Source organism: Heterocephalus glaber, unplaced genomic scaffold, assembly GCF_053883595.1.
Source record: "Heterocephalus glaber isolate CG9 unplaced genomic scaffold, H.glaber_assembly_v1.0 deba00001472, whole genome shotgun sequence".
NCBI classification, from domain to species: Eukaryota; Metazoa; Chordata; class Mammalia; order Rodentia; family Bathyergidae; genus Heterocephalus; species Heterocephalus glaber.
The window spans coordinates 24,150,201-24,165,399 of record NW_028258315.1 but is presented as its reverse complement, the minus strand read 5'-3'; the positions used below and the strand labels follow the sequence as shown (position 1 = coordinate 24,165,399).

The 15,199-nt window shown below is 37.0% G+C and overlaps 1 protein-coding gene across 8 annotated transcripts in view; it reads left to right on the top strand.

The window, feature by feature from the left end:
* Positions 1–1,989: 1,989 nt before the first annotated feature.
* Slc17a1 (solute carrier family 17 member 1) overlaps positions 1,990–15,199 on the top strand; it is a 68,049-nt gene continuing 54,839 nt past the window's right edge. For 5 of the 8 annotated variants that reach the window (XR_002395960.2, XR_015439366.1, XR_015439365.1 and 2 more), the window contains exons 1-5: positions 3,866–3,938; positions 10,049–10,215; positions 11,736–11,969; positions 12,054–12,141; positions 12,504–12,590. Coding sequence is in view for 5 of the 8 variants with exons in the window: in XM_087181839.1 (XP_087037965.1) it covers positions 3,869–3,938; positions 10,049–10,215; positions 11,736–11,969; positions 12,054–12,141; positions 12,504–12,590 (646 nt within the window). In the remaining 3 variants the exon portion in view is untranslated. Of the gene's footprint in view, positions 2,185–2,298; positions 2,478–3,865; positions 3,939–6,485; positions 7,484–10,048; positions 10,216–11,735; positions 11,970–12,053; positions 12,142–12,503; positions 12,591–15,199 lie in introns of those variants that run through there. The other 3 variants (XM_004847577.4, XM_004847576.3, XM_021260531.2) reach the window with 3 other exon arrangements.

Below are 15,199 nucleotides of genomic sequence, written 5' to 3'. Positions count from 1 at the left end.
TGCACTTGGCCAACTCATGATTCCCACCTGAATTGAGCAAAAAATCCTAGGCTGATTGGCAACACCCTGGCCAAAGAAGGGATTATTTGAGCATCAAATATAATAGCTGTGGTACACACAAACAGATCAAATAATAACTACAACATCATAATCAAACTTGGTTATCTTTGCCAAGGGACTATATCAGTATTATGAAATTTTCTAAAGTATTTGTCATGGTCTTCCTATTAAATCTATATTTCTAAGTTGCCAAACATGTAATATGGTATAATTCTCTTTCTTTCTCTTTCTTTTTTGATTCTTTCCATAAAAAATTTCAGCTCACAAATAAAGAAGTTATGGTGGAATTAGAAAATCACCTTTTAAAAAATGGTGATTGTAATGAAATAATGGATCTGGGAAACATTTTCTAACAGCAGCTAAAAGACAGAGGTAAAAGGTTAATGAAAACTTTATTAACTGATGAGTCATGGTGAGAATATCTGCACCCAGTAACTCATCTAACAACAGTTATGAGTGAGATATCTGCTGTTCTGTGTCTCTTGACAGAAAGCAGTTAGGAAGTGCCCAGTCCCCCTATGAAGTGCTCCTGCTGAATCTAACTGAGCCTTTATATAGACCTCAGTGTTTATAGGATTTAAAGGAATAAATAAATATATTAAATGTCACTAAAATAAAACAATTTGCCAAATCAGTAATGAGAAACTTTCTGCAAATGACTTTGTTCTGTTGTTGTTGCTGCTTTTTCATAACAACAAATATAAAACGGGGGAGAGGATTGTTACAGAATAAGCACCTAAATAATTGTTACAGACATAAGCACCTAAATAATTAGTGTGTGGACCCTCTTTGCATCATCATTTGAATCAATCAAGTGTAAAGGAGACAACTTTGAAGCTGCTGGGAAAATTGTCATAATGGTTGGATATTAAATATGTTAAGAGATTATTGTTACTATTATTATTACTTACCAGATGTGTTAGTGGCATGTTAGTGATGTTTTTAAAAGTTCTTATGAATTAGCTGTCCATGTTGAATTTTTATAGGAGAAATGACTCTATCTCAGAGTTGCTTTAAAAATACTACAAGAAACAACCAAAAGATTTGAAAACTCAATGATCAAATGCTGAAAATTGTTGAAGCTGGTTATATTCGCCTGTACTATTTTTTTAGTATCTTTACATTTTCCAACTTATTTTTATTAAAACCACTAAATTCAAAATCTTAATAAGTGAAACACAGAATGCAGGTGAAGAATCCTTGAGAAGCAATTTCAGTCTTATAGAGCAAACAGAATACGTAATCGACACCCATAACCCGTGGCACCAGCACCAGACGAGAGTGCTGTTTTTCCCAAAGTGGACATTGAGCAGCTGCTGACTAGGCTATTAATCATTAAAAGGCTCTTTTCTAGAAATCGCCAGCTGTGGTACAAAAGAGGACAGACAACACCAGTTTCCTGAAACACACAATCCAACCTAGATTTCTAAAGGATGAAATGGCCAACTGAACAACAAGATACTATAGCCTTCTAGACAAAGGGATAAACATTTCCTTAGGGGAAAAAATAACTGGTTCAACTTGAGAATATCTGTTAAATTCCAAACATTTGATGGACATTTGAAAAATATAGTAAAAAATAAAAATGCTTAAGTGTGTAGTAAATTATCTAGTATACAAAAGTCACAGATTCAGAGCTTAGATGTCCCTAAAGTGTCAGTAGGTCACCTTCAAAGAGTTTCAGGTTAAAAGGGCTCCTGTATCAGGCAGCTGAACCAAGAAACTCCAGTAAAGTGAGCAGGAGAGACTGTAAAAGACTTCTGTCTTTCAGAAGACACACCATGATCAATGTACCGCTTTCTGAGAGTGATGAATGTCAAATAGGCCTAGCCCTTGAGAGGGAATGGAGGAAAGAGGTAACTGGAGGTAAGGCCAGCTGAAGAGGAAAGGGGAATAAGGGAGGGAAGAGAGGGTGGGGCAGAGAAGAGCAGTAAAGAGGAGAGGAGAGTAAGGAAGGAGGGGAGAAAAGGAAGCAAAGAAGGAAGAAAGAGGGAAAGGAAGGAGTGAGGGACAGAGGGAGAGAATAAAGCTACTAGGACATTTAGAAAGTCATAGCATTCCTGTGAGAATAATATTGGACAGCAGACCCATCCAACAGAGCACTCTTGGAAGCACTTTTGGAAGGTGAGTTCTATTTCCTGGGCAGGGGGAGAGCCTAATCTGCCATGACAGCGCTGGTAGATTCCCAAGAGCTATCCAAGGGCATTGGATGAATTTTAAGACATGCTCTTCAGAAGATTCAAGTCTATTATGAGAGAAAGTTAAAAATTTATTTTGGCTTTGACATAATGAGGTCAAAGTATTTGGTATGGGATATACCCAGAAAATACTAGCCAGTTCAGAAATTCAGCATTATAGAAAGTAGAGTGAAAATTTCTTCTAAAGAGAAGGAGGATCACTCTCCTACACTGAATCAGGTTAGTCTTTTTCCTCTGGTATCAGGCTAAATGAAATTAATAACCAATTAAATTTTCCAGAGAGCATTAGGGGTCCTTCTCTGGCAGAGATCTTATATAAGGTATTTAGTAATATGAGGAAATTTTTGAGAAAAATAATATGCTTGTCTCCTGAAGTTTTTCACAGGAAAGAAAAAAGAACATGTTTTTAGGAATGAGTGTGAATTGAATAGTTGTGAACATGGACACGAGAGAAAATGTGTGTTGTACGGTGCTGGTGTTATACGTGAGTGGTGTGGGTTGTGTGTGGTAAAGTATAACTATGCATGTCTCTGTGATGTATGTGATGCATTGTGTCTGGTGTGTGTATGTAAGTGTTGTGTGTGTGGTTGTATGATTTGCACCATATTGTGTAGGTATTATTGTGATGTTTGTATGTTTGCCTTGTGTGTGTGGGGGTATGTGCCAAATATGTGCTACGTGTTTAATGCTGTGTGGTTGTGTATGTGTGGTTTGCATTTGTGCGATATGTATGGTGTGTGGCATGTGATGTGTATGTGTGTGTGTGTGTGTGTGTGTGTGTATTGAAATAAACAGCAGTCCCAAAAGAAGTTCCAGTGTATGATAATGGTGGCTGACACACTGCTCATTTAAAAATACTTTGCAAACTCAATTGCAGGATTCAGGTGTCTTTCAGGAAAGTGGTGTCATATAAACAGAGGCCAGATCTTGAGGTCTAGACTGATCAGTGCATGTGGGTGCTAGAAACTAATTGTAAGGGGCTCCCTGATATGAAGTGACTCTATTCTGATTCCTCCTCCTTGAGGACCTTCCTGCCAGAAGACACATAAGATCTAGACTTGAGGGCATTAGCAACTTTTTCTAGGGAAGCGAGGCTCCACACAGGTCCCCTTGGGCCTGTGGAGAATGATTTACCCATCTTCAAGAAGGAAAAGTAATCCTGCAGCTCTAGTAAGACACAAAGAGAATTTGTTTTACCTTTATTTATTCCTTTTCCAACATTCTTCCCTTCTTTTTGAACATGCAAATTTGCCACCAATAGCAGTCTCCTCCCACCTGAAGGGAGGGCAAAATCTGTTGGCAGCACATTCCCTCTGTTTTTGATTGTGTAATAAAGTTGTCAGTTGTCTTTCCTTTTTGCAGAGTATTTTTACTTGACGTAGAATTCTATTGACAAGGCTTTTGTTTGCTGAATGTAGTTTTCAGGTTTTCTGAATATTTTTAATCAACAACAACAACAAAAACTCATAAAAAAGGAAGCCCATGATGAAGAAGAAAAGGCCCAGAGATGCTGGAGCAGAGTGCCCTGAGTAGAATGCAGAACTAAGGGGACACTGGTCAGTTGCTTCCCTGGGTTGTGTTGATGTCAGTGTGTTTTTTACCCACAGTGGATGGAGAACAAGCCCTTCGGTAAGAAGAGAAGCTGTCCACAAATGGAGAACCAGTTCTTTCCTAGGAAAGGTAGTATTCTATTCTCCCTACCATTTACAGGTTTTCTCCTTCATAAATATAACACCACAGCTCCTAGTAAAAAAGTTCCGCAGAAACCCATTGAGAGTCTAAGAAATGTTCAGGAATGTAGTAAAAGAAAATATCAGAAAATCTCTGGATAAAAAAATTCTATGCACCCTGGTTGTTCGAAACTTCATGTTACTATTTCTACTCTTCTACACTTGTATATTTTATTGCATAGTGAAAAATATCAGAAAGGGGTACATCAGTTTTGTTCCATCCGCAAGGAGAAGGAAATAGACCTGTGAAAGGAACTAAGGCAAGATTGATGTTCTTGAGTCTCCATCCTTAGATATCAGTGGTTGATGTTTAGTCAATATATTCTGAGAGAACCTAAGCAGTGTAGAGTCAGGACAATAAAGATTTACTACTATTTGGCTAAGAATTTTGTCTATATCATGCTGCAAAAAAATCCAGGAAGAGAAGATGGACATTGAATTATATAATTCCCTTGTTAACATAAAGGGTAGTGGTCTATTCAATTTTATATTTATTCATGCACCATTTTTGGTATTTAATTATTTTGATATTTCAAATTTCTATTTCATCTGTTCAAATTTTTATATATATATATATTTAAAATATATTGTTATGTAATCACTGACACCCTCCTTATGCTTAGCATTTTCTTCCTTTTAGAGTTTTGGTTTTGTTTGTTTGTTCAGATTCCAAGTGTTTGAGTTCCCAGTTCTCTGACAAATGTGTTTAGAGCTGCATGTTGTGTTCAGGAGTTCATGAGTTTGAGATGCAGTATTCTTACTATTATTCAGTCCAATCACTTCAGAGTCCCCTCGTGGTCTCCTTTTTGACTCAAGATTTATTTAGACTTTAATTGATGGTCTTCCTGGAGGAACAGGGGAGAGAAATGAGCAAAACTTTAAAGGGCAATCCTGGCTGACCAGAAGGACAAGCCCTTCTCCATTTTTTTTATTCATTAAGTTTACTGGTACATTTTAGGTACACAATATGATGACATTCACCTTTGGGAATTTGTTCATATTTTTTCCCCATCCCTCTGTCCTCCCTTCTACCCCTCCACCCTCCCTGTTTACAAAGACTTTGTTTCCGTTTTTTCCCTTACTCATATTTTTTCCTTTCCCCTACCCATCCCCCACTATCCCTTCCCCTTCCCCTTTGGACCTTTTCTTCCTATTTCACATTATCTATTATACATTTTGGTCCTCATTTACACTTTCAGTTTCTCAGACCAGAGAAACTATTCAGTATTTATACACATGTGTCCTATTTATTTCACTTAAGAGTAAGGCCTCAAGGTGCATCCATTTAGCTATAAATGTCTCTAGTTTCTCATTCTTTACGGTTGAGTAGTACTCCATTTTATTAAAAAAAATTTAGTGAGGGCTCATGTCACCAAAGCTTCCCAAGTCTGCTCACTCTCCTTTTGTACATATGTATGTCTGTGACTTGAGATGATTTTTTTTTTCAGATGACACAGAAACAGTGAGTTCAGGCTGAAAATCCAAGACAGGCCCAGCTGATGATTAACTTTCTCCAAGGCATCTAGGCTCTGAATATGCCCAATCTTGTCTAAATGTCTCAGAGGTATTTCCCATTCTGCTTAGCTCCAAGGACTACTCAAGGTAAACGGCCTTGACAGTTTGCTGACAAGGCTGGGCAGCAGTGTGCTCCTCCCTTATTGACCCGTAAGTCTTTAGTATCTCAGTATTTGGGAAGAGGGCTTCCTTTCAAGCTCTCTCATTATTAGGGCCCTGGTGTTTGGCTGCTGTTGTCCTCTAGGAGGCCAAAATTCTGAGATCAAATGTCTCAGAGCAAACTCTGCCTTCAGTGTTTATGTTTTGAAGACCTTGTCTTCATTAAGCTCTCCACCTAAATATTTCATCTTTCCTGCCAGATGATGCTTTTAATGAAATGGGTTAAGTATATTTTACCTAATATTCCTGTCTGTTTGCAATTGTAGTCCAGGAAAATAGCCAACTAATTTATTTGATACTAATGCAGTTTTTCATCTTCCTGCATAACTAAAGAGTATTCCACTTGTTTTTTCATTACTGGGAATCAAATACAGGGCCTTCACACTGAGCTACACCCCCAGTTCTTTCTATTTTGAGTCAGAGTCTTGCTAAATTGCCCAAGTAGGACTCAAACTTGTAATCCTCTTCCTTAGCTTCCAATTCTGGGGTTACAAGCATGCATTACCACCCCGCCTAGTGTATAGGCATGTATCATAATTTATTTAAGTAATCACCACTTACAGACTTCTAATTTTTAAAAAAGCTTTTACTACTTCAAAGAACTCTACAAGAATTGCACAACATAAAATTCAATTTAATAGGATTATAAAAAAATATTTCTATAGCTAATAAAATAACTCCAAACATATAAAGCTATCCATTCTATAAAATTATAAATAAAGATATGAAAATCCTAAATAAAATATTAACAAAACAAATCTAATAATTTTTTAAAATATACTAAAACTAAGGTTTATTTTAGGAATGAAAGAGTTGTTTAACATTAGAAATTTTGTAAATGTCATTTAATATAAATTAATTAAAAGAGAAAAAGTATATATTATTGTTTTGTTTTGTTTTTGTTTTTGGTACCAAGGATCAAACTCGGATCCTTGCACTTGCGCAGCAGGTGGCGAAACCACTGAGCTAAATCCCTGGCCCAAAGTATATATTACTAATAGATCTAAAAATCTTTCTGCATGGAGTTAACATTTATTCACAAAGACTCCTGGTCAACCATGGCTGTTGGACAGACAGAACTTTAAGATGTCCCCAAGATTCCTGGTCTTTGATGTATTCTTGGGTAGACCCATGAGCACAAAAGGTGCCACCAAAAGCCACAGGATTAACTCCAGAAAAAAATCAAACATTTGGTACCAAAAGTTAGAGAAGGTAAATTCTAGTGTTCTATAGCAAGGTAGGGTAACGTTAGTTCACAATAAAGTATCATATATTTTATGAATTACTAGAAATGAGGAGCTCAAAGGCTGTAAACACAAAGTACTGATAAGGAGATGAAGATGTTAATTACCCTGATTTGATCGCTGTGCATTGTACACATGTAGTGAAATATTACACGGTACCTCATAGACAGTTATTACATGTTAATCAAACCATTTTTAAAAATGTTTAAGGAAATGGAAGTGCTCACCACTATATACACACTGCATGCCCATACTGGTCAGGGCTCTCCAAAAGATCCAAACCAGTAGAACATGTATAATTACAGGCAACAGACTAGATTGGCTTGCATGATCAGCAGCTGAGTAGTCCCACCTTGGCTGTCTGTAGCTCAGGGTGCTGGGGAAGATGGCAGCCAACCCATCCAAGAAGCTGGAAGCCTCAGAACAAGAGGAATTAATCATGCAACCCTCGTCTGAGGCTGAAGGCCTGGAGGACTCCTGCAGAGTTATGCTGTGTCCAAAGGCTAAAGAATGTGGAGTCTGACGTGCACTTGTGGCAGCAACAGCAAAAACTGTTCCTGCTCAAGTAAGGTCGAACGTATGTACTCATGAGCTTTCCCCTCTTCTCCCACCTTTCATACCATCTGGCCACCAGCCTATTGGACCCTCCCAGACACACCCAGAAGCATGCTTTATCAATTTTTCTACTCCTAAATCTATCCAGTCAAGTTGACAACCAAGATCAATCTTCATAATAACACATGTTGAATTATCTTATTGCACCCCATAATATGTATGATTAAAATAATAATATTTAGCCGAACTTCAAAATTTTTAGGAATCAGTGACCCCTTTTTCCCTTACTTCTCCCCCTCTTGGAACTGTAATGTCTGTAGCATTACCCCATGACTGTTTCATCATTATATGTTGAAAGTGTTAGGGTTGTATAACTAGTCATTTTAGTTTCACAAATTCAAATGTAGAAATTGTGCTACATGTTGGTTTACCCCTAACAGAGTCATCTGGACTTGATTTAGAAGATGAGATTTTTGGATTTTGATTTTGGTGGGGCTTGAGGTAATATGGTAATAAGATGAGGGTTTGGGGAACCTTGGAATGGCTTGAATGTATTTTGCACATGGAACAAACATAAATCTCCAGGTGCCAAAGGGTAGAATAGTTTAGGCAGAATTCTAAGATCACTCCTAAGATTCCTGGATACTGGTGCAGCACATGCAACACCTTCCCATTATTTAAACAGACACTAAGCTAAGTGCTATGTGACAGAATCTTCCAGAAGTCACTATTATCCCAATTCAGTTGATATTAAATGGAAAAATTATCCAAGCAGGCCTGATGTAACCATGAAATTTGAGTCTTTAAGTCTTTAAATTTAAGTCTTTAAGTCTTTAAATTTGAGTCTAAAGTCTAAAATTCTTTAAATTTAAGTCTTTTAAATCTTTAAATTTGAGTCTAAAGGTCAGCAATGGAGCAGTCAGATTCAAACCGTGAGAAGGAGTCAACATAAGGGAAATTCTCACTGTTGACTCTAAAGATGCAGGAGCCGTGTAGATTAATTTTACCTGTTTTTGAACTTCATAAGAACAGATTCCTATAGTAGACAATCTCTGGTATCCAACTTTATTAGCTAAATATCTCTTTGTTGAGATTCATCCAGATTGTCAAGAATTACAATAGTTCCCTCTTTTTCAAAAAAATATCCTGTACATATTTGCAGTACAAAATGTTTACATTCCTTGAGCAAAGTTGCTCCATGTACTTAACACATCGTAATTCCTTTTTCATCCCCTTTTCCTCCTCTTTTCTCCCCTCCATCTCTTATCCCCTTGCCCTTTGAGAAAGATCTATCTCCCTACTTCCTATTATCTAACCTTTATTTTGCTCTTTATTTGTATTTTGGGGTTCTCATATAAAAGAAACCATGTAATATTTAAGCTTGTGTGTCTCATTTATTTCACTTAATATTATAGTCTCCCAAAGTGCATCCATTTTCCTACAAATAACTCTTTTTTCTTTCTTTATAGCAGTATTACTTTATTTTATATAAATACCACATTTTCTTTGTCCATTCATCTTTTAATGAATATATAGGCTACTTCCAAGATTTAGCTATTACGAATTGTGGTGCCATAAACATGAGTATGCATGTATCACTGTAATATCATCATATCTTTAACTCCTTTGGGAAGCCACCTAGAACAGGAATAGCTGAGTCAAATGGAATTTCTAGTTATAGTTTTCTGAGGGATCATCATACTAATTCCACAGTGGTTGTACTAGTTTACATTCCCATCAACAATAGAGAAGGGTTTCTTTTTTCCCCATATCCTTGCCAGCATTCGTTATTATTAGATTTCTTGATGATGGTCATTCTTTCTGGATAAGGTGGAATCTCAGTGCTGTTTTAATTCTAAGGATTGTGTTTTGTATTAATATTCCACAATATGGTCATTCTTTCCAACCATTCTGCTATTTTGAATAAAGTAGTTATGAACATTTCTCTGCAAGACGTTTTTTGTAAACTTTTATACTTTTTTAGTAAAATGTAATTCATTGAAGCAGACATTACTTCCTCCATTAAATTAGACTAGTATATGGATTCAAAAACATTTGACTGTGTAAGTGTATGTTTCTGGGCTTCCTGCTTTTTCTGAGGAATCCACTTTGGTTTTTTCCTGATAATGCACTGATTACTCTAGTTTGATCCTACCTCAGTAAGTAATTACATTTTTCTCAATGCAATTTGTCTCTACAAAGTTTCTCACCTAGAATATTCTTATAAATTTGAAAAATATACCAATTTCTTTGAGAGGAGATATCTTGGTTGTTATTAAAGGGACTTTCTTCCAAGAATAGCCCAAGGTATTTATTAAGGGTCTCTTTTGCATAGACACAAGCTAATGTACTTTGCAGAATGGGTTATTTTGCTGGGACATTTTATTTGGAATTACATTTTAAAGTGAATGGGATTATTATTATATCAATCACACATCTTATTATATGCTAATTTCTCAAACACCATTAGTACAATAAAATTTTAATTTAATATCTAGGGTTCCAAACTTCTGCCTGGCCCTCCCTGAAGTTAAGGTATTTGTACCTCAGCTGAATGAATAATTGAGATTCCTGTGCTATTCCCCAGTCCCAGGCTTCTGTTCCTTTCGCTATGGAATATCCGTGCTCCTGCACTTCTGCAACGGGGTGGTAATGGCACAGCGTACATGCCTGAGCCTCACAATGGTGGTGATGGTGAATGCCACACAGAGTCTGCCCAATATCTCCTCAGGGGAGCATCCAGGGAACATAATGGTATGTCAAAACATCACCCACAGCCCTAACTTCAAAAATCCTACTGTACTAACTAATTTGTGTAGAGCTTAATATTATGGACAGGACAATAATAATTAGAAAAATGGAAAGGATTGGGGAAAGAAAATATGAGAAAATGAAAAAAATGGAAACAAAGTTTTTGTAAATAGGAGAGGGGAGGAGTTGAAGGGAGGGCAGGGGAATGGGGAAAAAATAAGAACCAAGAGAGATTATGTAAAGGTGCAAATTTCCAATGATGAATGTCATTATATTGTATACCTAAAATGTACCAATAAAATTAATTTTAAAAAAATAATTAGAAAAATGTTACTGTCAGACTGGTGAGTTCTTCTCTTAACCCAGAAAGAATTACAAGGCACAAATTCAACAGAAGACTGAGCAACAATATTTATTGTAGAGCAAAAACAGGTTTTATTGTAAAGTGAAAGCAAAATGCTGCAGGATATTGAACCTGAGAGGGGAACAAAATGGGTCATCAAAGTGACTCTATATCTAAGGATTTTTATGTACAGAAAATGACTATATCTTAGCCACATTGAGATCAACCTATGGGGCTACAAGAAAGTTTGACTTAGAATTATGCCCAAAGGAACCTGGGATATGCATCATGAATTGTAACTTCTCTGAAATTAGCAGAACAAACACATTCTTTAGAGAGGTATGGCTACCTTATTCCTAGACAAGAAAATCTCACTAGTCCAATGAGGCCTCTGTTTGTTGCCTCTGGAGCCCTGGCTTTCTCCATCATATTCCTCACTGAGTCACCCTGACTCCCTCTCTGCCTTGACTTTTCCCTGGCTGCCTGTCCTGTCTGTGGAACTCTTTTTGCCATAATCCTTCCCATACTCCCCTCTCCTCATGGCCCAGCAGCATTCTGACAAATCTTCTCAGTTTCCCACAGGGCCCTGCTTGTCCTCATACATATCATGTTTTACAGAAACAGATTGTTTTGATTACAGTTGGTTGCTTCCTGTTAGGTTAGGAAAATGATACCCTGATCTCAGAAAATGGAACCTAAACCCAACCACATCTGCGAGGGCTTGTGGTTCATTCTCCCCAAGTCTCTAATTATCTCCCTGCTTCATTCTCCCCTCCTAGTATGTTCTTCATCTGCTGACAAAAAGGGGTGTGGATCTTTTGCTATCTCTCTATTTCAAAGGAGAATCTCAAGTCTTGATCTACCTTGCCAGTAATGAGCTAAATAAGCATGTCCTTTGATTAAAGTACACCTCAGTATTTCTGAAATCTGAAACACTTCTAGTGACAATCATTGTGGATAAGGGCTATTCAATTTGTAATTGATGACCTCAATGATACAATGTAAATATGTATATAAAATAACATTGTAAGGGAATAAGTGTGGTCCTTTGACAGAAAGTATTAGGGAGGAGGAGCTACTTTTCATGATTGAGCAAGAAGACCATACTCCCCAAATCCCTAGATATCACCGTGGGTCTGAAGTATGCAGTGTGGTTAGATGTGTCTCTCTTTTCTTTCAGAACCCTGTCTATAATTGGAGCCCTGACATACAAGGGATCATCTTAAGTTCCATCTTCTATGGCACAATGATTGTCCAAGTTCCTATTGGATATTTATCTGGAATATACTCTATAAAGAACATGATTGTTTGGGGCTTATTCCTCGGCTCTGTGTTCAGTCTGTGCATCCCCCCAGCTGCTCAGGTTGGAGAAACTTTGGTCATTGTGTGTCGAGTAGCCCAGGGAATGGCCCAGGTATTACGATAATGTAAAAACTGAACAAGATTTAAGTTCACACTAAGCATCAGAGATTACATGTCCTAATCTTTCTCATTTTAGGGGACAATAATAGCAGCGCAGCATCACATATGGGTCCAGTGGGCTCCTCCCTTGGAACAAGGCCGACTTACCACCATCAGTCTATCAGGTAAGGACTTAGGACCTAGAATGTTTGAGATCTATTGTCATCTTATTGCACCCCGTTCTTCCCTGTGGCCTTATGAAGCATGTGTTTTGAACTGTTGAGGACTTTGCAAACTATCAATTCCAGCTTTCTTGCTTTAAAAAGGAGGAAACTGTTTAGAATAGGAAAAAAAGGAATCTTTGCCCCAAACAACAGGAAAAAAAAGGATGGAAAAAGCAAAATTTTATTACTTTCTTCTGATAAGTGTTAAGCTATACAAATTTATTTCACCAGCCATTATTTATTGCTTCAGTGAGGTTACTTCTCCTCTGCTTTCAAATGTCTGCATTAATTTCATAGTGGTGGGTTTTGTCCTTTCCATTTAGGGATTCACTTGGGGCCTTTCATTGTCCTGCTTGTGACTGGATTCATCTGCGATCTTCTGGGCTGGCCCTTCGTCTTCTATATTTTTGGTGAGTCTCCTTCTATAAAATCTCGTTTATAATTCAGAATTTAAGAAAAACTAATAACAAAAACCTATCATAATGTAATAATTTATATGAAGTTAATATTTAAAATCACAAATTCCACTGAGAGAAAAAAGTCAACATTCATGAAGTTCTTATTACAAATGAGGTGTCATGCTCAGAACTATACATATATTTAGTACATAACTTTTACAATTCTGTAATGTAGATGCTATCATTTCACATCATTTATTTGAAACTCTTCAGGAAAGGAGTGATCAGAATAATTAACTTTTCAGATTTTTGAAAGATCATATTCTAAGTATACCATTTACACCTACCCAATCATGACCTTTGGCCCTGCTCCATAATCAAACAAATTAATTTCTGCAGTTAAAAACAAACTTTGCAAAATTGGAAAACACAAAATCAGAACTGAGTTTGCCAGATGAGTTATAAAATCACTTTCGGCTTTCACATCTTGGTTTTAGATATGTTGAAGAGAATGCGGATGGATGTGATTATGCCCATTTGTTAGGTGAGGGCATTTACAGGGGCTAGGTCACTCGGCCAAAATCATACTTAGAGTAAATTCAGGATTTAATTACAAGTGATTATTTTAAAAAATGGGTACAAGAAGTGAATCACAGGGATATTGCAGTAATTAGAGCCAAGTGATATAGGAACTAGTACCATTCCCAAGCCCAAAGAGACAAATGAGAGTGTGGTTACCACTATCCATTAGGAGGAACTCTTGTAGATCAGACTGTCTCAAGAGAACCCATGATTTTTCATTTTTTAAAAAAAACACATCGAAGGAGGTAATCCTAGGAGTGAGATGTTTAGGGCTTGAAAAGACACCCTAATCCCACTAATTCTCTCCCTCTCATCCTACTCAGACTTTCTGTTGGCTAAACAGGAAGGCAGGGTGTGGGGCCTGTTGATATTTATTAAAGCAGCCATCTGTGGCCAAGGCAGATTGTAAAGGAATGGAGAGTGGATAACAGAGAGAACGCACACCTCATACAGGGACCAGAGGGCAGAGCCATAATATGCAAACCTGTCTTCCTCCCTCGAGTTTCTATCACTCTTAATCACCACTTTAGTCATCAGTAGTAAGAGGTGGTCAGTATTAGTGATGGGGCACATACACTGGGTCCTGAAAGGGACTGAAAGAACTCGGACTATCTCTTCTGGAGAAAAGAAAATTTGCTTTACAACAGAAATTCAAAACTGTTCGGCATTATAAAACTAAACTGAACATGCAGAAACCTGGGAGAAAAGGCTTTAGTCTCATATGAGAAAAGCTTTCCAATGATTAATTGCTGGTCAAATTGGATGGATGACTCTCAACATTAACCTTCTGTTCCTACTTCAGCATTATGTGCAGCAACATATGTTGCTGGTAGTTATATAAGGGGTTTTATGAAACTCAAAGGAAGGGAATACATTTTATTCTGTGACAAGAGTTTTACTGTGAAGTGCCTTGTACACATCTTCTTGATCACTGACAACAGTGGAAAGAACTTTGAAAGCACCGGTTAGGGATTTAGATATCTGCCTGACAATCCTTTTCTTAGGGGGTCACTTGATTTCAAATGACCTGCCCAAGTGGCAGAGGCAAAACCAAAATGATAATTATTTATAAACTTTATTTGAATGTTCTTCTCAATAAAGTTAAACAAATCTAAATAGACATTGTTTTTAAGAACAAGACAATGTCTGTAGTTTCATTAAGAAATTTATAACTGCTGAAGTTGAATATGATAGGCCTGGGTATAAATTTTTGATACCCTTCTTATTGTTCTATGAGTATATTCATTATGTATAGTTTGACATCTATCATTAATTTTGAGAAATTTTTAATAATTATTGGTTAAAGTGGTACTTCTGTTCCTTTCTGTCTTTTTCCTTCTATTATTTCATTTAGATACTTCTTAGACCTTGGGTAATTTTGTAACTGTTCCACATTTCTTATATATTCTATTCTGTTTCATTCTGCAGTCTTAGCAATTCTGTTTTGGAATGTTCTGTTGCTATTTCTTCAAGTTCACTGATTCTTTTTTGCTCATGTCCAGTCTTCATTTCTGTTATAATGCCTCTGATTCCCCTCATTTCTTTCTGATTCTTGATGAGTTGCCAGGCCACTCAGTCTCACTGACTATGCACTCCCTGCCATGGACTTTATCCATCTAGCCGTTCCTTCTCTGTTTCTGTTGCTGCCTCTTCCTTTTTCCCTTGTCAATTTAACTTCTGCCTTAATTAAAGCTCTACCCAGCCTCATTCTCCAGGATGTATTCCTCTCATAGAAAATTAACTTTCTGTATATGATCACTTACTGCTTACTAATCATGTGTCCCTGGGCAAGTAATCTGATCTTTTTAAGTTTTCTCATTTTTTTCTTTAGATTATTTTATTGGTACATTTTAGGTATACAGTACATTTGCATTCATCATTGGGTGCTTGTACCTATACATGATGTATCTCGGTTCTTATTTTTTCCCCATTCCTAGTCCTCCTTTCACCCCCTCCACCATTCCCTATTTACAAAGACTTTGTTTCCATTTTTTCCATTTCTCATCATTTTTCCTTTCCCTTCTTTCTTTTCCCCTACC